At 35.6% G+C, this 24351-nt stretch overlaps 1 protein-coding gene and 1 long non-coding RNA gene across 8 annotated transcripts; both read left to right on the top strand.

The window, feature by feature from the left end:
- The first annotated feature begins 491 nt into the window (after window positions 1-491).
- On the top strand, window positions 492-23367 carry LOC311078880 (uncharacterized protein). Of its 6 annotated transcripts, none has more exons than XM_084107929.1 (5): window positions 492-599; window positions 3561-3639; window positions 4118-4210; window positions 4436-4642; window positions 4759-5248. In XM_084107929.1, exons 1-5 carry the CDS (start codon window positions 570-572, stop codon window positions 4836-4838), a joined length of 489 nt encoding a protein of 162 aa, XP_083964055.1. In that variant the 5' UTR covers window positions 492-569; the 3' UTR covers window positions 4839-5248. The 6 variants fall into 6 exon arrangements, 4 of the variants coding, with proteins under 4 accessions (XP_083964055.1, XP_083964056.1, XP_083964057.1 ...); XM_084107930.1 differs by lacking the exons at window positions 3561-3639; window positions 4118-4210; window positions 4436-4642; window positions 4759-5248 and adding exons at window positions 10147-10228; window positions 22542-22634; window positions 22860-23063; window positions 23180-23367 and having other exon boundaries at window positions 509-599; XM_084107931.1 differs by lacking the exons at window positions 3561-3639; window positions 4118-4210; window positions 4436-4642; window positions 4759-5248 and adding exons at window positions 10147-10228; window positions 10698-10790; window positions 11009-11212; window positions 11329-11609 and having other exon boundaries at window positions 509-599.
- Window positions 17029-19382, top strand: LOC311079755. 2 transcript variants are annotated; one of them, XR_014605453.1, is made up of 3 exons: window positions 17029-17175; window positions 17999-18285; window positions 18883-19382. It is a non-coding gene; the product is annotated as an uncharacterized lncRNA (long non-coding RNA). The 2 variants fall into 2 exon arrangements; XR_014605454.1 differs by lacking the exon at window positions 17029-17175 and having other exon boundaries at window positions 17182-18285.
- Window positions 23368-24351: the final 984 nt, after the last annotated feature.

Genomic DNA, 24351 nt, shown 5'->3' with positions numbered 1-24351 from the left:
TCAGGTTTAATCGATTATTTTATATTAATATAAAACTGTGAAGACATTCACACTAAAACTGTTTCAAATCCTCCTATTTCAGGCACTCTACAGTGGAACACAACACATTTTTGGACAACAACATCCTCTAAATATGAAAATCATGGAAAACATATATCCATACATTCCATATATCATGGAAAACATGAACATTATATAAAAGGTTATCTTGAATACTTAAATAAATACACCTCTACATAATGATTTCACTTTATGAAACTGTAAAAACATGTGCAAACTCTTTTTAGAGTATGGATGATGTGGTGGTCACTATAAACTTATTTTATGGAAAAGATATGTGATCCTTTTTATACACTAAAATAAATGAAATCATATTGGGTAAACTATTGCTTTAGGGCATTTAATTTAAAGGAATAATCTGCATACATAATACAAATTCAAAGAAGGTTTGCAGAATCTTAGGGTATTTCTAAGGGTTGGGCTGAAAGAAAGAGAAAGTAGATTGCAGCGATAGCCTATATATAGTTTCAGCAGTGTGAGATTGCTTCAAGTGTGGATGCTTTTGAAGAATGGACATCTACAGCTATATCACTAATCTGGTAAGACTACATTTCCATCTCAAACAAGATTCTTTGCATTGGATTTAACTATGGTAAAATGTGTAGAACAGAGCTGAGAGAATTTAGTGGTAGCTGAGAGCATTATCAGAATAGCTACACATATTAACATTTGACTTATAAAAGGAAGTGGTAACCTTGTTTTATACGGGTTATTTGGTGGTATCATTTAAAAAGACCCGTTTACATTACAGTTTAAAAAAAAAGTGTGACATATGACAAAAGTCATAAAAAAATAATTTAATATAATATAAAGTATATGACAGTGTTTCTCAAGTGGTGGGTAGCGGAGTTTCAGTCAAAGAAACGACAACAAACGTAATTCTGTTTTTCTGATGGGAGACTTTTATTGTGAAGGACTTGCGCAGTAGCACCTCAATGCAGTACATGAGATCCGGGGGGCGGAGTTGGATCCAGATATAAGGGGTGGAGATTGGTGGGTTTAGGGATTAAGGGGTGGAGATGGGTAGGTTTAGGGGTGGGTTTAGGGATCAGGGGGTGGAGATGGGTAGGTTTAGGTATATGTAAGGTGGGAGGAGTTGGATCTAAATCTCATGTTCTGCAGTGAGGACCATCTCGACTTGCGTGAAAGCTTTTGTCAGACCCAGTTTAAAGGGACAGTTCACCCAAAAACTAAAATCCTGTCATCATTTACTCACCCTCAAGTTGTTCCAAACCTGGACAAATGAAGATATTTTGAAGAATGTTTGTAACCTAACAGTTGTGGGGCACCATAACATCCATAGTTTTTTTTGTTTTTTTTTTCATACTATGGAATGGGAGTCGTTTGGTTACTTGCAATCATTGATAACGCAGTACATGATAGCATTTTTGGGTGAATTGGTCTTTTATTGGCCTGTTTAGCTGAGCCATTCATAGAACAAACAAAACAAACCCTGAAAATTGCTTGTTTGAACTCTGAGAAACCCTGAGTGTTTCGAAGCCTCGACACAATACGGCACATTTGCTTCACTGTTTCAGTGTCCCACGAAGCCTCGATCCGCCCAGCACTTCTAAAGAGTGCCTGAGAGAAACGTGCTGTCTTGATTCAGTATCAGTATCAGGGTTAGGAAGGTCTGTGTCATTATTCTTTAGTTATTTTCGTAACTACTTACGAAATTAAAAGTCCTGTCAGCCGTTGTGGTTATTAGGTTGTGCTCTTTAATTGCATGCGCATGTGCGGCGGCGCGCGCTATATGTCTTCATTGTAAACAAACCGCAAAAAAGCATGCAACGTCGTAGTTATGTTGTCATTAGTAAGTCATGAACTTATCAAAAAAGTACCAATGATTTGTATGAAGGCATGTTTATAATATTCATCAGCAGAGCAGTTGTTTCATTAACAGTTCATGTTGTAGCCTATATTCACCATGGTAACTTTTGTTTCCACAGAACCAAAATGTTGCTTTATTTTCATGTAGTGTAGGGAATATAAGCTGACTACGCCACCTCCTTATTTAAGGCAGGAGGAGCCCTCTAGGGGTCACAAAATACGGATTATGGACAACAAATGTAGTTTGTAAAAAGGTAACAATTTTATTGTTCCAATAGAACCATCAAATGTTAAAAACTGTAGATAACATTCACAGAAGTTGGAATTAGCTCTCCTCAAGACTGCAAGAGGGTCGGACCTGCTCTTGTGGACCTCCTACCACCTGTAAGAGACAGAAGAAGACAGAAGAAACCCCACAGCATACACCGCAAATAAGTAGTAACCTTTAAGTCACTATTTCAGTGCCAACCTCCAGTACACACCACACAGCAGTGTCACACCACCCAAATCACCTACACCGAAGGAGGTTTAGTGTAGATGCAGGCCCGGCCCTGTACAAAGTCTCTGACCACTGGAACACACAAAAAAGGAGAGCAGTACCAAAGAAAACAAAGCAAATGACAAATAACATTTAAGATCAAAATCAATATCAAATAACAATAACAAACCACAATATAAATCTAAAATATACAAGAAACAGTGGCTGGTCTGCCCCTTTAACAATAAAGAAACATGCATGTTAATACAAATCAATGCAGCCCACAATTTAAAACAACAAAACAAAACATAACCTACTTTAGCAAAAGAACAACTGCAACACAGTTACCCAATCTCAGCTCTCAATCCCCAAACATGATTGATAAAAGGTACTATAAAACAAGAGAAAAGATTACCACAACATCAAGTACATTTGTATATTAATTGCATCAAACTCATAAATAATCGGTCTTAAAGTGTATATACTGCGTTTACCGTTACTCAGCATTCCAACACGGCCATCAGCCCATAGAAGGTACCGCAGCAATAAATGTTTGTCTGCCTCATTTCCCAGACAGAGAATAAAACCTCTTAAATAATCAGCCTAAAAGAAGAAAATAAAGATGGAATTGCACCATCAAGGAGCAGTTGGAAACTTCACGCAAACAACCCAAACAACTAAAAACATACCTATGAAAGGGTACAGAGGCTGCACGTTGAGCACAACAAACACACGCCAGAACTGCAGAAAAACCACCACCTGTTGCTGTAAGAACCCTTTATGCGATCTTAATGATAGAACTAACCACCTACACCTGAAACTGATTGCTGGCCAGTCTCCTCCCACATTCACTTTGTGTTATATATTGTGGTGGCTAATACCAAATGACCAACTTTATTGTACTGTTATTTAATAGCCAATGTAATATGACAACAAAATGTGATTTTCACTTTTTTACATTATAAACCGTATAGCCTATTATTAAAACAAAGAAGCAAAGAAGTTGTGGGCATGTGTAGAATTTGTGAAAATTTAGTGAATAAATAATACTACAATTCTGTGGAAATCTGAAATCTTGTTCTCACATTTCTGTGCAAGCCTATTAATTACTGAAAAATCAGAAGACTATAGACTTTTCATTCTAACATTACTTTACTTTAAAATAACCTTTGATTTGTATTATGCTTTGAAGTGGGAGAAGATCATCGCAGTCTTCTGGGGAAGCAGTTCAACCCCTGATCAGACGAAGCCATCGGAGAGTTCAGACAAACGTACGCTGCACATCTAGTCCATACACTATAGCTCATGATGTTCAGTTAGTTGTGTTTGTGCATAACACCAGTCAAAGGTTTGGACACGCTGGACTGAATTTGTTTCTTAAAACCATTTTGATATAAATGCTTTTGCTTAAATTTGTATCAAATTCATATGAGTTGTGCGCAAATACTTTAATAATAAAAAAGACAATTTTGCCCATAATTCCCATTCTTCCACTGGTGTTATTTTGTAGTTTAAAGACTTAGATTTAATCAAATTGATTAGATTAGTTGTGTTTTTAGCAGTATGTGTAGTATGTAATCACGGATTTATACAGTTTAATGCAGCCATCTCAGCAGTTTAACTGCAGTCTTAAAGTTGACATGAATTCATAATTCATGGTCTTATTGTGCACAATTAATCAGTCTTATGTTATTCCAAATAAAATAGGGTTGTCCTCAGAATCCTGAATCAAAAAGTTTCTCTTTTCAGATGACATCCCAGTCACAGAACCTGCTCAAGCATTGGTGTCGGTGGTCCAGGAGGGGAACAGTCCCGCACAATCCACCGTAAACTCACATTCAGGTCCGTCTGCACTCTGGGATGAAGTTCACAATCATATACAGACTGAGTTTCACGTAGAAATATGTCCCATATTACACATTAACAATGCCATGTTTCTTTGACTAGAGGCCTTCAAACCTGTTTGAACTGAACTCTGATTTATGATGCACAATATCCTTTTGGGATCTTGATGTATGTGTTCTCAAGGTCATTATATCAAATCATTGTTTTACTCTGTGGTTTCAGTTCATCAGATCCCATCACAGTACTTCCCAAACTCCCTCACTGACACTAATGAGATTGCCGAAGTGGAGAAGATCTACCTCAAAGTAAAATGTGCTGGGAAGATCATGGAAGTGGGCATATTCCCACAGGAAATGATCTCTGTTTTACTAAAGGAGGCCTGTGACATGGCAGGGAAGAAACCAGAGAGAATGACTCTGGTTTATGAAGGTAAACACAGCATTCGTCAATTGTTTCTTGAGGTTGATCTGATGCACCAAACTTAAAAACTTTAGTTTTGATGAGTGAGCCTGCAAATCAGTAATTGTTGCATTATTTATTTTCAGGAGAACATCTGGATGTGAACGAGAAAGTGTGCCATTATAGTCTAGGAGGAGGAAGCATAGTGAACTTGATTCATGTCTAAATCATGCCTGGAATATCCATCCGGATACACAAGTACACTACATGAAATGTTACTTAAGCTCAATCATTTTATTATTTTGTTATTATTAAGTGTTATGTGCTTTAAAACAGTGTCATTGTAATGGTTAACTGTAAAAAGTATTGTTTTGCTGTGTATATTGTATATTCTCTATATTGTAAAATAAATGTGTGCAACCTTTTACCTCAGCAATTTTATTTAAATGACAAATTTTTATTTGATTTGGCCATGAGACATATGTTGAAAACAGTATTATAAGGCCCCGCCCAAATGGTCCAACAACAGTTTCTGATAAGCGGGTGAAAGATTACTGCGTGTTACTGTCTTTTCAGTGTGGCAAATTAATTTAATTACCTCTTTGTTTCATCTGACTCCAAAAATAAAAAATGGTCAATAGATGTTTGTTAATCATTAAATTTAGGTGAATGTTTGATTAATCAATTGAACTCTTCATTGACGGGGTTTATGTAAATTTTAGGGTTGGTGATGTCACTAACCCGTGAGGAATGTCCTGTAGTCCCTGCCAGCCGTTTGTTGTAGTCCTTAAAAAACAATTTCTTTAAAAGCAAATATCTCCCTTTGCTTTGAACTTTGAGCGTTGTAACTTTGCAGATGTTGTTTATGCTCAGACAGCAACATTACACACTAACTAAAGTTAAAAAAGTTAATTCATAATCAACCCCCCTTTAAATGCTAAATTCAATGTACTCTTAGTTTTTCATGTCATGTTATGTAAGGACATACGATCAGCAGATCTTAAACAGATTCTTATATTTGTAATCCCACAGTGTAATGAACTTGACAAACAAATTCAAAATGAAGTGAAAGTAAAAGCTGAGAAGATGTCATAAAAGTGAGGTGAATTCCTAACAGGTCAAGTAAACAGTATTGTTTTGAAGATGTACATTTTTCTCTTTTAGTTTTGTTTTAATACTGCGTCACTGGCACTGACATGTCCGTATATCACCAATCGCCTTATTGATATACCAAACTGAATTCGGGCCTTTATCATGGTGACGAAATGTCAGTATAAACAATTTTAATGTCCATAGAAATATTAACATTCTCAAGGCCTTCCAGTTTGAAAACTTCAGGTTTAATAGATTAATTTTGAAAACATAAAACTGAGTAGACATTCAAACTAAAACTGTTTCAATTCCTCTATTTCTATGTCTACAGTGGGACACAACACATTTTTGGACAAAACGATCCTCTAAATATGAAAAGATAGATGTTGCCAAGAAAAATTCAATGTAATATCATGGAAAACATGAAGGTTGATATAATCCCACTGGAAAGATTCTCAGTTTTGCTACAAGAAGCATGTGAAAGTACGGGGAAAAGCCAAAAGCAGAATAATTTTGTTTGAGGATATGTGACGATGAGGCAGGAATAAAGCGGAGAGAATCCAAATGCAAGTACTAAATTTAATGAAAACAAACAGGGTGAAAACAACAGAACTCAGAACAAGGAACTCAGGAACAGTTACAAAGAACAGCAAACAACTTCAACGACCAACAAACCACAACTGAAACACAGAGGTATAAATACACAAGCAGACAAGCTAAACAAGATAACAAGGGGGCGTGGTAAATCCGAGACACCTGTAGACAATGAGCAAACAATTAACAAAATGACAAGACACATGGCAGGATCACATGACAAACAGGGAATCACGTGACAGACAAGACAAAACCCACACCGTGACTATATATATATATATATATATATATATATATATATATATATATATATATATATATATAAATAAAAAAAGTATATATATAAAAGTAACTGAAATACTTAAATACACCTCTTCATAATAATTGCACTTTATGAAACTGTAAAAACGTGCAAACTCAGTTTTTATGATGTGGTGGTCACTATAAACTGATTTATTGGAAAAGATATGTGATCCTTTTTATACACTAAAATAAATGAAATCATATTGGGTAAACTATTCCTTTAAAATATTTAATTTAAAGGAATAATCTGCATTCATAATACAAATTCAAATAAGTTATGCAGGATCCTAGGGTATTATTGGAAGCTGGGGGCTGAAAGAAAGTGAAAGCAAGTTGCAGTGAAGGGTATACAGGTGAGTTTCAGCCAGCAGTGACATTGCTACAGGTGTGGAGACTGTTGAAGAAGACATGGACATCTACAGCTATATCACGAGTCTGGTAAGACTACATTTTCATCTCAAACAAGATTCTTTGCATTGGATTTAACTATGGTAAATGTGTAGAACAGAGCTGAGAGAATTTAGTGGTAGCTGAGAGCATTATCAGAATAGCTACACATGTTAACATTTTACTTACAAAATGAAGTGGTAACCTTGTTATACGGTTTATGTGGTGGTAACATTTAAAAATACTATTAATTACAATTTTAAAAAAAGTGTATAAAATGACAAAAGTCATAAAAAAAAATATAGCCTAATATAATATAAAGTATAGGACAGTGTTTCTCATAGTGATGTTATGACACTGAAGCTTCAAAGCGCGTATCGAGTAGCTATAGCCTACAGCGCAATTTCTCATTAAGATCGTGTCGGAGCGTGTATTGTTTTCAGAGAAACACGTGATTAACGAAAAACGAAGCCTCACTTTCTTTCCAGTCACGTGAATGTTTCACTTTGCGTGTCGGGATGTTTGAACCCAAACCACTACTCTACAGGTTTTTGGAACTTTAAGTCCATTTACTAACATTGTTTTTATAAATAAGCCTATAGCCTATGTCTTACATGCTCATATATTCTGCCATATAAACAGCATAGAAGCCATAAATTAATAACTGTAGACCACCATTTAATTTCATCGAGCAACTCTTTTGGTATTTTTATAATTAGTAGGCTATTAATATAATTGTTACATTATATTTATTGCCTCACTTTAATATGCTAATTATATTATCAGAAAACTGAACATTTAGCGTTGTCAGGCTTTTATTTGTGCTTAAAGGAATAGTTCACTTTAAAATGAAAATTCTGTCATCACCCTCATGTTGTTTCAAACCTGTATGAATTTTTTTCTTCTGCTGAACAGAAAGGAAGATATTTAGAATAATGTCAGTAACCAGACAGTTTCTGGGTCCCATTGACTTCCATAGTAGGAAAAAATATACTATGGAAGTCAATGGGACCCAGAAACTGTCTGGTTACTGACATTCTTCTAAATATCTTCCTTTGTGTTCAGCAGAAGAAAGAAATTCATACAGGTTTGAAACAACATGAGGGTGAGTATATGATGACAGAATTTTCATTTTAAAGTGAACTATTCCTTTAATAGATGAAACAACGGCTCTGCGCACTCGGGTTTATGCCTGCTATAAATTTTACCTGCCACAAGATGGCGCTGTTTTCGACACTCTTGATGCTTCGAATCTTTTCCCGGAACAATCAAGGGAAAGCCTCACTCAGAGCCATAGGCCTCACTGCTTCATGAGGCTTCGCCAAATTTTTTTTTTTTTGAAAGACGTGCGTGAAAGCTTTTGTCAGACCCAGTTTAAAGGGATAGTTCACCCAAAAACTAAAATTCTGTCATCATTTACTGGACAAAGGAAGATATTTTGAAGAATGTTTGTAACCTAACAGTTGTGGGGCACCATTGACATGCATAGTTTTTTTTTTTTTTTTTTTATACTATGGAAGTCAATGTGACTCGTTTGGTTATCATTCTTCAAAATATCTTCGTTTTCAGCAGAACAAAGAAATGTATACAATACAGGATTGAAACAACTTGAGGGTGAGTAGCCTAAATGATAGAATTTTTGGGAGAACTGGTCTCTTATTGGCCTGTTTAGCTGAGCCATTCATAAACAAAACAAACCCTGATTATTGTTTGAACCCTGAAAAACCCTGAGTGTTTCGAAGCCTCGACACAATACGACACATTTGCTTCAACTGTTTCAGTGTCACACTTCTAAAGCATAGCTGCCAACTCTCACGCATTCACCGTGAGACTCACGCAACTGACACTTTTCACACGCTCTCACCACACATCCATTTTCTCACGCACAGAAAAGTCGCGAAGCAAAGAGGACACGGAGACCGACAGACTAGACAGAGAGCAGGTAACTTATGATATAAAAAAAAAATCGGAGCTCTCAGATTCTGTCACTTTCATTAAGAAATTCAGACAATAAATACCGTTTTGGCGCTTGTAAATGTGACGCGACAGATCCCTAGCGGCACGTGAACCGATCATCTCTAGCTGATAGTAAATAACATTAAAACACGAATGAACACTGTTGAAAGATACAGTACAACTTACCGAAATGTATATTTCTCATACATAATATCGACCAATCAATCAAACAAAGGGGTCAATAAAACAGCTGGAGAACAATTATGTCACATAACATTTACCTCAGGAAAGCCATTTAATGACCATAATATAGGCTATAGCACGTTAGTTGGCTAGAAAAAAAGAGCTATAGACAGTATTTTGCTAAATATGTGTACTATATTGCATTATATTTAATTTGTGTTATTTTTAACCTTATACTGCCAGCTGATAGGGCTCTCTGTATGTTTACAGCATTAGGTGAGTTGTTTTTTTCTTGAGAAAAATGAATGCCTATCTTGTGTAGCCTACCTAATATTTATCCAAATGAGTCAATATTAAATCAAATCACAATAATTGAATTGAAATAATAAAAAAGCGCAGCTTACCAGAAATTGAACCATGTAAACATTGTAACATGTTGTCACTAAACCTAATAAAATTCAGTTTAGTTACTAAAATGTTTTGACAATCACAATACACTTATTGTGATGCAATAATTGTTTTTACAATTAGTTAGTCATGAAATTACCAAAAAGTTCCAATGATTTGTATGCAGGCATGTTTATAATATTCATCAGCAGAGCAGTTGTTTCATTAACAGTTCATGTTGTATATTCACCATGGTAACTTTTGTTTCCATAATAACCCCAAAATGTCGCTTTATTTTCACTTTGTGTTATATATTGTGGTGGCTAATACCAAATGACCAACTTTATTGTACTGTTATTTAATAGTCAATGTAATATGACAACAAATGTCATTTTCACTTTTTTAGAGTATAAACCGTATTATTAAAACAAAGAAGCAAAGAAGTTGTGGGCATGTGTAGAATTTGTGAGAATTTAGTGAATAATACTACAACTCTGTGGAAATCTGAAATCTTGTTCTCACATTCTCACATTTCTGTGCAAGCCTATTGATTACTGAAAAATCTGAAGACTATAGACTTTTCATTCTAACATTACTTTAAAATAACCTTTGATTTGTATTATGCTTTGAAGTGGGAGAAGATCATCGCAGTCTTCTGGTGGGGAAGCAGTTCAACCCCTGATCAGACGAAGCCATCGGAGAGTTCAGACAAACGTACGCTGCACATCTATACACTATAGCTCATGATGTTCAGTTAGTTGTGTTTGTGCATAACACCAGTCAAAGGTTTGGACACGCTGGACTGAATTTGTTTCTTAAAACCATTTTGATATAAATGCTTTTGCTTAGTTTTTAATAGAATTCATATGAGTTGTGCATATATTTTAATAATAAAAAAGATAATTTTGCCCATAATTCACATTCTTCCACTGGTGTTATTTTATAGTTTAAAGACTTAGATTTAACTAAATTGATTAGATTAGTTGTGTTTTTAGCAGTATGTGTAGTATGTAATCACGGATTTATACAGTTTAATGCAGCCATCTCAGCAGTTTAACTGCAGTCTTAAAGTTGACATGAATTCATAATTCATGGTCTTATTGTGCAATTAATCAGTCTTATTTTATTCCAAATAAAATAGGGTTGTCCTCAGAATCCTGAATCAAAAAGTTTCTCTTTTCAGATGACATCCCAGTCACAGAACCTGCTCAAGCATCGGTGTCGGTGGTCCAGGAGGGGAACAGTCCCGCACAATCCACCGTAAACTCACATTCAGGTCCGTCTGCACTGAAGTTCACAATCATATACAGACTGAGTTTCACGTAGAAATATGTCCCATATTACACATTAACAATGCCATGTTTCTTTGACTAGAGGCCTTCAAACCTGTTTGAACTGAACTCTGATTTATGATGCACAATATCCTTTTGGGATCTTGATGTGTGTGTTCTCAAGGTCATTATATCAAATCATTGTTTTACTCTGTGGTTTCAGGTCATCAGATCCCATCACACTACCCAAACTCCCTCACTGACCCTGATGAGATTGCCAAAGTGGAGAAGATCTACCTCAAAGTAAAATGTGCTGGGAAGATCATGGAAGTGGGCATATTCCCACAGGAAATGATCTCTGTTTTACTAAAGGAGGCCTGTGACATGGCAGGGAAGAAACCAGAGAGAATGACTCTGGTGTATGAAGGTAAACACAGCATTCGTCAATTGTTTCTTGAGGCTGATCTGATGCACCAAACTTAAAAACTTTAGTTTTGATGAGTGAGCCTGCAAATCAGTAATTGTTGCATTATTTATTTTCAGGAGAACATCTGGATGTGAACGAGAGAGTGTGCCATTATAGTCTACGAGGAGGAAGCATAGTGAACTTGATTCATGTCTAAATCATGCCTGGAATATCCATCCGGATACACAAGTACACTACATGAAATGTTACTTAAGCTCAATCATTTTATTATTTTGTTATTATTAAGTGTTATGTGCTTTAAAACAGTGTCATTGTAATGGTTAACTGTAAAAAGTATTGTTTTGCTGTGTATATTGTATATTCTCTATATTGTAAAATAAATGTGTGCAACCTTTTACCTCAGCAATTTTATTTAAATGACAAATTTTTATTTGATTTTGCCATGAGACATATGTTGAAAACAGTATTGTAAGGCCCCGCCCAATCGGTCCAACAACAGTTGCTGATAAGCGGGTTACTGTCTTTTCAGTGTGGCAAATTAATTTAATTACCTCTTTGTTTCATCTGACTCCAAAAATAAAAAATGGTCAATAGATGTTTGTTAATCATTAAATTTAGGTGAATGTTTGATTAATCAATTGAACTCTTCATTGACGGGGTTTATGTAAATTCTAGGGTTGGTGATGTCACTAACCCGTGAGGAATGTCCTGTAGTCCCTGCCAGCCGTTTGTTGTAGTCCTTAAAAAACAATTTCTTTAAAAGCAAATATCTCCCTTTGCTTTGAACTTTGAGCGTTGTAACTTTGCAGATGTTGTTTATGCTCAGACAGCAACATTACACACTAACTAAAGTTAAAAAAGTGAATTCATAATCAACCCCCCTTTAAATGCTAAATTCAATGTACTCTTAGTTTTTCATGTCATGTTATGTAAGGACATACGATCAGCAGATCTTAAACAGATTCTTAAATTTGTAATCCCACAGTGTAATGAACTTGACAAACAAATTCAAAATGAAGTGAAAGTAAAAGCTGAGAAGATGTCATAAAAGTGAGGTGAATTCCTAACAGGTCAAGTAAACAGTATTGTTTTGAATGTGTACATTTTTCTCTTTTAGTTTTGTTTTAATACTGCGTCACTGGCACTGACATGTCCGTATATCACCAATCGCCTTATTGATATACCAAACTGAATTCGGGCCTTTATCATGGTGACGAAATGTCAGTATAAACAATTTTAATGTCCATAGAAATATTAACATTCTCAAGGCCTTCCAGTTTGAAAACTTCAGGTTTAATAGATTAATTTTGAAAACATAAAACTGAGTAGACATTTAAAACTGTTTCAATTCCTCTATTTCTATGTCTACAGTGGGACACAACACATTTTTGGACAAAACGATCCTCTAAATATGAAAAGATAGATGTTGCCAAGAAAAATTCAATGTAATATCATGGAAAACATGAAGGTTGATATAATCCCACTGGAAAGATTCTCAGTTTTGCTACAAGAAGCATGTGAAAGTACGGGGAAAAGCCAGAAGCAGAATAATTTTGTTTTTTGAGGATATATATATATATAAAAAATAAAAATAAAAATAAAAATAATAATAATAATATATATATATATATATATATATATATATATATATATATATATATATATAAATAAAAAAATATATATATATAAAAGTAACTGGAATACTTAAATACACCTCTACATAATAATTTCACTTTATGAAACTGTAAAAACATATGCAAACTCTTTTTAGTTTTTATGATGTGGTGGTCACTATAAACTGATTATATGGAAAAGATATGTGATCCTTTTTATACACTAAAATAAATGAAATCATATTGGTAAATTATTCCTTTAAAATATTTCATTTAAAGGTATAATCTGCATTTATAATACAAATTCAAATAAGTTATGCACGATCCTAGGGTATTATTGGAAGCTGGGGGCTGAAAGAAAGTGAAAGCAAGTTGCAGTAAAGGGTATACAGGTGAGTTTCAGCCAGCAGTGACATTGCAAAAAAAATGTGGAGACTGTTGAAGAAGACAATAGCTGTGTCCCAAAGTGAAGGCTGCGTCGTTCGAAGGCCGTGTTTGAAGGCCGATTGCGTCACAGCGGCGCTACGAAGGACGTCCCAATTCAAAGGCTGCATCCTTGGAAGATCGCATTTGAGTTGATTAAGGAAGGTATGCGATATAGAACATTAGGTAAAGGTGTAACACAAGAGTATGTTGTAGTGGAGGTATGGGTGAATGGAATAAAGTATGTAATAATAAACTTTTATAATCCTTGTAAGAAATTAGTGTTGAGTGAGTTAGAACAAGTAGAGGGTCTAAATGAAGATAGGGTGATTTGGTGTGGGGATTTTAATGCACAGAGTATGTTATGGGGAGGTTTAGTGACAGATTATAATGGAATGGTAGTGGAAGATTTGATAGATCGGAGGAATTTGGTGTGTCTGAATGATGGGGGTAATACAAGAGTAGATGTGGCTACAGGTATAGAGTCTGTGCTAGATCTAACAGTGGTGTCTGATTCAATTGCAGGGAGTGCCGAGTGGGAAATATTGCGACAAGATACTATTGGGAGTGATCATTATCCAATAATGATATCTGTTAGTGTAAATGTGAGAGGAAGTAAGGTGAGTCAAGGAAATATCGGTAGATGGAGGTTTGATAAAGCGAATTGGGAAGAATTCATGAGTCTGAGTGAAGAGGGATTAAAGAATATTATAATAGATTCAGATAGATCTGTAGAAATGATTAGTGATGATATTGTTTGTGCCATTCAAGTAGCAGCAAATAAATATATACCAAAGGTGAAAGGAGGTAGGAAGAATAAAATAGTTCCGTGGTGGAATGAAGAATGTACAAGTGTAATAAGAAGGAAAAGGAAAGCATTTAGGATAGTTAAGAAAACACATAATTTTCAAGATTTAATAGAGTATAAAAAAGCACAAGCTGAGGTAAGGAAGACAGTAAGGAAAGAGTATTGGATGGATTATTGTGATGAAATAGGGAAGAATACACCAGTAGAGGAGGTATGGGGCATTATTAAGAAAATGAAAGGGATTCAAAAGAGTAATGGGTATCCAGTTTTAAATATGGAGGGAGAAATAGCTGTGGAAGATGGAGAAAAAGTGGAAATGTTTTTAAAGGCATTTGTAAAAGTAAATAGTTCAGAAAATTTGACTGAACAGAGTAAGGAAATGAGAGAGGGTGTGATGAAGGAATATCCTGATTTAAAGAAGAAAAACGAGGCTGAAGATAATTTGTTAGATGTATCATTTTCTATGAGTGAGTTAAAGAATACAGTAAGAAGAATGAAACAATCTACCCCAGGAGTGGATGGAATTAGTTATTGTATGATGAAGCATTTTAGTGAAATATCTATGGAAGTGATTTTAACATTTTATAATAGAATATGGATGGAAGGTATAATTCCTCAAAGTTGGAAAGAAGCATTAATTATACCTATTAGAAAGCCTGGGAAAGATCCAAATAATCCAAATAATTATCGTCCAATAGCTTTAACTTCTCATTTATGTAAGGTTATGGAGAGAATGATAACCGATAGATTAACTTATCATTTGGAAAAAATGAACTGGTTTTCTTCTTATCAAAGTGGGTTTAGGTGTGGTAGAGGGACAACGGATCCAATAATATCTTTAGAAGATGAAGTAAGAAAGGCATTTATAAATAAGGAAAGTGTCATTGCTGTTTTCTTTGATATAGAGAAGGCCTATGATATGCTGTGGAAAGAGGGGTTGCTAATAAAGTTACAGAAGATGAGTATAAAAGGAAAAATGTATAATTGGATTAAAGAGTTTTTAATTGGAAGAAGTATTAGAGTAAAGGTGGGTGGAGCTATATCTTTAAATGGAATAATTGATAATGGTACACCTCAGGGAAGTGTAATAAGTCCACTTTTATTTATTATCATGATTAATGATGTTTTTTCAAGGATTGATAGAAGTATGGGGAAATCATTGTTTGCTGATGATGGGGCTATCTGGTTTAGAGGAAAGAATATAGAGTATAACATAAAGAAAGTGCAATGTGCGCTAAATGAAGTAGAAAAGTGGTCAGAGGAAAATGGTTTTAAGTTTTCAGTGGAAAAGACGAAAATAATAGTTTTTACTAAAATGAGGAGGATTATACAAAAAACAATTAGAGCGTGTAAGTACAGTAAGATTTCTAGGGGTTTGGTTTGATAGTAGATTAAATTGGAGAGAGCATATTGAAAAAATGGTGGGACGATGTAAGCGAGTTGTGAATGTAATGAGATGTATTTCAGGTCAGGAATGGGGAGCAGATAGATTGGCTTTAAAAACTATATATATATCTATGATAAGATCTATAATGGATTATGGTTGTATTGTATATGGTTCTGCAAGTAAATCTCATTGAATTAAATTAGAAAGAATTCAATCTCAAGCATTAAGAATTTGCTGCGGAGCATTTCCAACTTCTCCAGTTTCAGCTCTTCAGGTAGAGATGGGTGAAATGCCTTTGCAGATTTGCCTTTGCATCTTATTGGGCAAATTTGAGAGGACAGAGTGAGGATCATCCAACAAGAAAAGTAATGAGTCCTAGTTGGGAACATGAGAAGAGAGAGTGTAATAGTTTTGGATGGAGTGTGGGGAAATTAGTGAGAGAAATGAGACTGGAGGAGGTTGGATATGCTCCAATAATTCCTCTATCTCCAGTACCAATATGGGTTATGAAGTAGATCCCCAACCAGAAGTAGATTTAAGTTTATTAGAAAAAAGACAAAAGGAAGGTTCATATGAAACAGAAGTATATAATGTAAGGGAGTATATTGGGTCAAGATATGGGGAATATATGCACATTTTTACAGATGCATCAAAAGATTCAAAAACTGATCATGTGGGTTCTGCATTCATTATTCCAAAGGTTAAAGTGTATAAGAATAAAAGGATATCAGATTGTTTATCGGTGTATACTGGAGAGATGTTTGCAATAATTATGGCAATAAGGTGGATTAGGGAAGTTAAAATATCTAAGGCAGTAATTTGTTCAGATTGTAGTTCAGCTCTAATAAGTTTGAAGGAGATGAAGTCAGAAACAAGACAGGATATGGTAATAGAGATAATTCAAGAATTATATTCAATCACACAAGCTAGTTTGGAGGTACAGTTTTTGTGGGTTCCAGCACATATTGGGTTGAGAGGTAATGAGGAGGCTGATGCATTAGCAAAAAAGGCAATAGAACGAGAAATAGTAGATATACAGATTTTATTTAGTAGGTCAGAAATTAAGTCAATTATTAAAAAGAATATTATGAAAAAATGGCAGCTATATTGGGATAATGAAATAAAAGGTAGACATATGTATCAAATACAGTCAACAGTGGGTAAAGGAAGAATATCAGGTAGGAGTAGGTATGAGGAGAATATGATTACAAGATTAAGATTGGGGCATACAAGATTGAATAGCACACTGCACTTAATAAGTAAGCATCAAACAGGTTTATGTGAGGTATGTGAAGTAAGTGAAACAATTGAGCATGTATTAATGAAGTGTAGGAGATATAATGTTGAAAGGAAAGAGTTGAAGGAGAAATTAAATAATATAGGAGTTAAATTAACAATTCAAAATGTTTTAAAGTCAGATAGGAGTATAATAAATTTAATGGTAGAATATTTGGGAAATACTGGGTTAAATAAGCGTATTTAAATTAGGGTATTTTATTTATTTATTTATTTATTTTATCTGTCATGGGGGTTGAGAGTGGACGGAGGAGATGAACACGCAGCGCCGGATGAAATTCGATGAAGCCTCTGTGCGGTAAATAAGGGAATTGTATGTCGGTAGGGATAGTGTCAATGGTCCATTTCTAAAATAGGTGGCGGTAATGCACATATATGTCTGCGATCCGCCGTAAAAAAAACAAGAAGAAGAAGATCGCATTTGAGGGTGGAAAAGGTAAGACAGGAAAAGGTTTTAATATGCTCTGATTCTTTATCAGTCTTGGCAAGTTTAAGGTCATTCCATTCAAAAGCTCGGCAAGATATCCTGTATGAAGTACTTAAATTAAACACAAGATTAAGTCATATGGGATGTCAGGTTAAATTTATGTGGGTGCCAGCACATGTTGGCATTACAGGTAATGAGATGGCAGATAGGCTGGCTAAAAGGGCGCTAACAAAAGAGAATGTAGAAGTACAGGTTAATGTTAGTAAAGCAGAGGTTAAAAGCATAATTTGGGAGAAAATAAATAAAAGATGGCAAGAGAAGTGGGATAGAGAGGAGAAAGGGAGGCATTTATACCAAATTCAGAGAAATGTTAAAGAGGATAGGGTGGGAAGTGGGAATAGGAGAGAAGAGGCTGTGATGACGAGGTTAAGGTTGGGACACTGTCCGCTGAATAAAACACTAAAGATGATAGGGAAGCACCTGACAGGGTTGTGTGAGGGATGTCGAGAAGAGGAGTCAGTGGAGCATATAATTATGAGTTGTAAGAGATATGAAATGCAGAGGCAGGTAATGAAGAATAAGTTGAGGCAGATTGGGGTGCAGGAGATTACATTAAAAGGGTTATTAAGCGCAGTAAATGGGACACAGAGTAGAATATTGATGTCTTTTTTAAGGGAGGCGGGAGTTTTAAATAGGATTTAATTGATAATTAAAGTTTGTTTTGTGTGTGAGTGTTTATTTGATGGGAATGAATGAGTGTTATGTAAGTGTAGGAAAGAGAATGGACAAAGCTGTATTATAAATCTATTATCTGATCCATATTCCGGAGCAGAGGGGGGCGGTAATGCACCAAAAAGCTGGATGCCAACCGCCGTAAAATTGGAAAGAAGAAGAAGAAAGAAGATCGCATTTGAAGGCCGATTGCGTCACCGCGCCGCGACGAAGGCTACCCTGATTCAAAAGCGACGCCAAATGCGCCCTTCGTTTCCCCGTGAAAAGAAGGATACATAAATGGACACTTAGCGGCCTATCCTACCCCATAAGTCATTGCGCGCCGTTGACGACAGGCCGGCGGCCGAGACTAGAGATCGGTGGTGGACAGCAAATTCACATTTAAATGTAAGTAGCCTATTATGTTTTCATTTACTCAAATAGCTAGCGAAACCACAGTTAAAGTTTATTATAAACTTCATCTTAACTCCTTCGTCATCATTGCACGGCTTCATTTGTCAGGTAGTTTTAGGCAAAACTTGTGGTAATAAAGTTATTAGTTTAACGACCTATTTGTAATATTTGCACTTGTCTATCTCACTTGTGTATTATAAGAAATATCACTCACCCTAAAGCCTAAAACAACCAACCCCCAAATTTGGTTTTTAATGTTGGTCTAAATTGGTCTTGATGTGTCATATTTTGCAGTGTTAACAATGCACTTAAGATTGCACCCCTGTGTTAAGTACCCTTTTCTGCTTTTTTAGAACAATTCAGGGAAAAATGGGTCTGGGGTATGTAACTCCCATACAGGCGCAAAATAATATATATTTTATATATTATTTTGTGCCTGTATGGGAGTTACATTCCCCAGACCCATTTTTATATGGGTATATAATTTTATATATATAAGAAAATTAATACACACATCTTTGCTGAAATGTATTGTGCTGTTGTATTGTGCTGTTGTTGTTAACAAGCCATGGTTAATTTGCTCTGCCTTAGATTGCACGTGTCCTGGGACAGGAGAGGGTGTGAGTGGGAAACCCACTGCTGAAACTTGGCCCTGGTTTGTCCTCATGGATGAGGTGTTGGGACAGAGGCGTTGCACCAACCCCGTCCTCATTGCCTCAATCCCCGAGGACAGACCAGGGCCGAGTTCAGCAGTGGGTGCCCAAGAAGAGGAGGAGGCAGGACCAGGACCAGCACCAGCACCAGCACCCGCAACAGCATCAGCACCAGCACCACGAAGAAGGCGAGACAGAGAGGATGAGTTTTTGGACTTGATTAGAGAAGACATGGGACTGCAGAGGCGAGGAGAGCACTGGAGAGGATGGACAGGCTGTTTTCTCTTCTTGAAAGAATTATTGAGAAATATATATATATATATTCTTGTTTAACTTTTTTTTCACCTATATTTTTTAAAAGGAAAAAAAAATCTGTACATTTATTTATTTTTATGCAACTTTAAATGTGTAAATAAAAGAAGAATTCATTGCTCTGGACATTGTTTATTTTTGTAATGATAGTTATAATTTCTACATGAAACAAATTCTTCTATACCTTTTTTCCCCCAAATATTTACAACATACGTTAAACATATCAAATTCAACATAAACATTTAAATTTACAGTACATAAAATAAGAAAAATGATGTAGACTTTTATTCAGCTGAGTGGGAGACCCTGGTGTGCTGCTGGACCGGGATGGGCTCCACAATAGAGATCCTGGTAAGGCCTCCTGCTGGTGGGACATCATCTGGGATGGTCTCCAGAGTGTTTGACTGCATATTTTCACTATCCACTAAGTTGTCTACCAACAGGTTTGCAGTGCTGACTCATGGAATAAATATTGAGATACTTTATTACACTAAAGTACTTTTAATAACCACTAATACCACATTGGCGAAAAACTACTAGTCATATATTTTAAACCTTAGTTAAGCAATTTTTTAATTATTTTTTTTCATTATCTTGCATACTCTAATGTACTTAAGGTATCAAGAGTAAAAGTAAAGGAATTCTGCATTTCTGTTACTGCATGTTGCATTTTGCTTCAGAATATTTTCAAGGTTGATACATTTAAACTATATACTTTTGTGTAGTTTAATGTAAAACAATGCATCATGTTGTAAAATAACAGTTTTGTAGTGTTGCTGTCCCGTGTGGGAAAATTACTTCGAGTATTAACGAAGTATGTAGTTCCTTACATACCACCACTGGTTATTTTGAAAATTAAAGTAACAAAATGTAGGCCTATTGTCACAATATTAACAAATTGTTGCTAACTACAGCTCCGTCCCATTTCAAAGGGCGCATCTGAAGCGCTCGGACCGGTCTAGCCTACGGACGATTGTTCTTGTCGCCTAGCAACAGTGACTGACAGCTGCAGATGACGAGCGGGAGTAACATTCGCACTGGACTTTTTATATTCAACTGGGTTTTATATTCAAATGGGGTTAAAAACCTGTGTAAATATATTTACCATGGTCCATTTATGTGCATAATAAAAAGAATACACTAGCCTACAAAATCGCATCAAGGTAAGATATAGGCTAAATGAACATTTTAATCTTCGGCTAAGCCGAAAGTATGACCTGAAACATCCTTAATACCATGTCCTCCAGTAAAATATAAAACATAAAAATGACAATAGCCAGTTCTGGCTCCATAGCATATCAAATGAATTGTCAGGATGGAGCATACTCTCGCACCGTTGCTTGGCGCCTGGAGCGGTAATCGGGAACACCTGGCTGCGCAATTAGGAAATCCTACGGAGGCTACATGGTGCGTCCTTCGGAGGACGCATAGGCTGCATCCTTGAAGTCTTCAGTCCTTCGAAGGATGCAGCCTTCACATTGGGACACAGCTATGGACAGGTTCTATAGCCATTTCACAAGTCTGGTAAGACTACATTTTCATCTCAAACAAGATTCTTTGCATTGGATTTAACTATGGTAAATGTGTAGAACAGAGCTGAGAGAATTTAGTGGTTGCTGAGAGGTCAGGCTACACATATTAACATTTTACTTACAAAATGAAGTGGTAACCTTGGTTTATACGGTTTATGTGGTGGTAACATTTAAAAATACTGGTTTTAATTACAATTTTAAAAAAAGTGTATAAAATGACAAAAGTCATAAAAAATAATATAGGCCTAATATAATATAAAGTATAGGACAGTGTTTCTCATAGTGATGTTACATGACACTGAAGCTTCAAAGCGCGTATCGAGTATACAGCGCAATTTCTCATTAAGATCGTGTCGGAGCGCGTATTGTTTTCAGAGAAACACGTGATTAACGAAAAACGAAGCCTCACTTTCTTTCCAGTCACGTGAATGCTTCACTTTGCGTGTCTGAATGTTTGAACCCAAACCGCTACTCTACAGGTTTTTGGAAGTTTAAGTCCATTTACTAACATTGTTTTTATAAATAAGCCTAGCCTATCAATGAACAAGTGTCTGTGGGTTGTCTGTGGGTTTTACCTGATCTCTGATCAATTTTATACATTTGTAGACGTTTTAATTAGACATTAGTATAATTAAAATTAATAATGGTAGTTAATAGTCTGTTATTGGTCTGTTTAGCTGAGCCATTCATAGAACAAACAAAACAAACCTTGAAAATTGTTTGAACCCTGAGAAACCCTGAGTGTTTCGAAGCCTCGACACAATACGGCACATTTGCTTCACTGTTTCAGTGTCCCACGAAGCCTCGATCCGCCCAGCACTAGTAAAGAGTAACCCCAAACCCCAAAATGTCGCTTTATTTTCACTTTTTCAGTTATATTTTGTGATTGCTCATACCAAATGACCAACTATTACCAACAGCTAGTTTGGGACTTTTATTTAATAGTCTGCCACTTTAATATGACAAAGTCATTTTCAGGTTTTTTTTACAGTGTAAACAGTATTTAAAACAAAGAAGCACAAGTTATAGGCCTGTGCAGAATTTAGAGAAAGCTACAATTCTGTGGAAATCTGAAATCTTGTTCTCACATTCTCACATTTCTGTGCAAGCCTATTGATTACTGAAAAATCTGAAGACTATAGACTTTTCATTCAAACATTACTTTAAAATAACCTTTGATTTGTATTATGCTTTGAAGTGGGAGAAGATCATCGCAGTCTTCTGGGGAAGCAGTTCAACCCCTGATCAGACGAAGCCATCGGAGAGTTCAGACAAACGTACGCTGCACATCTAGTCCATACACTATAGCTCATGATGTTCAGTTAGTTGTGTTTGTGCATAACACCAGTCAAAGGTTTGGACACGCTGGACTGAATTTGTTTCTTAAAACCATTTTGATATAAATGCTTTTGCTTAAATTTGAATCAAATTCATATGAGTTGTGCATATACTTTAATAATAAAAAAGATAATTTTGCCCATAATTTCCATTCTTCCACTGGTGTTATTTTATAGTTTAAAGACTTAGATTTAATTAAATTGATTAGATTAGTTGTGTTTTTAGCAGTATGTGTAGTATGTAATCACGGATTTATACAGTTTAATGCAGCCATCTCAGCAGTTTAACTGCAGTCTTAAAGTTGACATGAATTCATAATTCATGGTCTTATTGTGCACAATTAATCAGTCTTATGTTATTGCAAATAAAATAGGGTTGTCCTCAGAATCCTGAATCAAAAAGTTTCTCTTTTCAGATGACATCCCAGTCACAGAACCTGCTCAAGCATTGGTGTCGGTGGTCCAGGAGGGGAACAGTCCCGCACAATCCACCGTAAACTCACATTCAGGTCCGTCTGCACTCTGGGATGAAGTTCACAATCATATACAGACTGAGTTTCATGTAGAAATATGTCCCATATTACACATTAACAATGCCATGTTTCTTTGACTAGAGGCCTTCAAACCTGTTTAAACTGAACTCTGATTGATGATGCACAATATCCTTTTGGGATCTTGATGTGTGTGTTCTCAAGGTCATTATATCAAATCATTGTTTTACTCTGTGGTTTCAGTTCATCAGATCCCATCACACTACCCAATCTCCCTCACTGACCCTAATGAGATTGCCAAAGTGGAGAAGATCTACCTCAAAGTAAAATGTGCTGGGAAGATCATGGAAGTGGGCATATTCCCACAGGAAAAGATCTCTGTTTTACTAAAGGAGGCCTGTGACATGGCAGGGAAGAAACCAGAGAGAATGACTCTGGTGTATGAAGGTAAACACAGCATTCGTCAATTGTTTCTTGAGGTTGATCTGATGCACCAAACTTAAAAACTTTAGTTTTGATGAGTGAGCCTGCAAATCAGTAATTGTTGCATTATTTATTTTCAGGAGAACATCTGGATGTGAACGAGAGAGTGTGCCATTATAGTCTACGAGGAGGAAGCATAGTGAACTTGATTCATGTCTAAATCATGCCTGGAATATCCATCCGGATACACAAGTACACTACATGAAATGTTATTTAAGCTCAATCATTTTATTATTTGTTATTATTAAGTGTTATGTGCTTTAAAACAGTGTCACAGCAATTGTATTGTGTATATTGTATATTCTCTATATTGTAAAATAAATGTGTGCAGCCTTACCTCAGCAATTTTATTTAAATGACACATTTTTATTTGATTTTGCCATGAGACATATGTTGAAAAACAGTATTATAAGGTCCCGCCCAATCGGTCCAACAACAGTTGCTGATAAGCGGGTGAAAGATTACTGCGTGTTACTGTCTTTTCAGTGTGGCAAATTAATTTAATTACCTCTTTGTTTCATCTGACTCCAAAAATAAAAAAGGTCAATAGATGTTTGTTAATCCTTAAATTTAGGTGAATGCTTGATTAATCAATTGAACTCTTTATTGAAATTACACCCAACCGGATTCCTGTAACACTAGCATCTGCCAAATGCATAAATCTATTCTAAACAGAAAACCCATTATTAGCTTCTACATTTCTATGTATACATTATACAAGTATACATTGTGCCGATGTGTTAGTCGGATCTCTGATATTTCAGTCGGTGTGCTCCTCTGCTCCACCTCAGTCCGTTTCCTAACCTGGTCGTAGAATTGTGGTGTTATGGACTTAATGTAATCTAATGGAGGTGTAATAAGTAAATCCGAATAAATCCAAATGTAACAATTTATTAATGGTCAGGTAAATGCATCATGACAATTACATTATCATTTTAAAGATAATCAATACAATAACATCAATTGCTCAGAGATAAAGAGTAAAGGATGTATACCTGACCTGAAAAGATAAATAATGCTGAGTATCTTGAGGACATTCAGCATTACGGGTTGATCTGGCTCTTGAGACATTTCTTTAGATCCTCAGACAAAACATCCCCCAATGTGGGGACACGTTTTAAATGAAACCTAACATGACTGTTAATTCACTTGTATTGACATAGAACATAATCATTTTTATATAATCTTTCTAAGTGAACCGAGTGAAGAGAAGGATGTGTAAAGGAAAGGAAGTGGGGAGAGAAGGAACAAA

This window comes from Abramis brama, assembly GCF_963993115.1.
Source record: "Abramis brama genome assembly, chromosome: 3".
Taxonomy (NCBI): Eukaryota; Metazoa; Chordata; class Actinopteri; order Cypriniformes; family Leuciscidae; genus Abramis; species Abramis brama.
This window is presented reverse-complemented; position numbering and strand designations above follow the sequence as displayed.

Coding starts and splice junctions, on each gene's coding strand:
- LOC311078880 (XM_084107930.1), top strand. CDS start 570: ATGGACATCTACAGCTATATCACTAATCTG. Junction 600..10,146: donor ACAGCTATATCACTAATCTG/GTAAGACTACAT, acceptor TATGCTTTGAAG/TGGGAGAAGATCATCGCAGT. Junction 23,064..23,179: donor AATGACTCTGGTGTATGAAG/GTAAACACAGCA, acceptor ATTTATTTTCAG/GAGAACATCTGGATGTGAAC.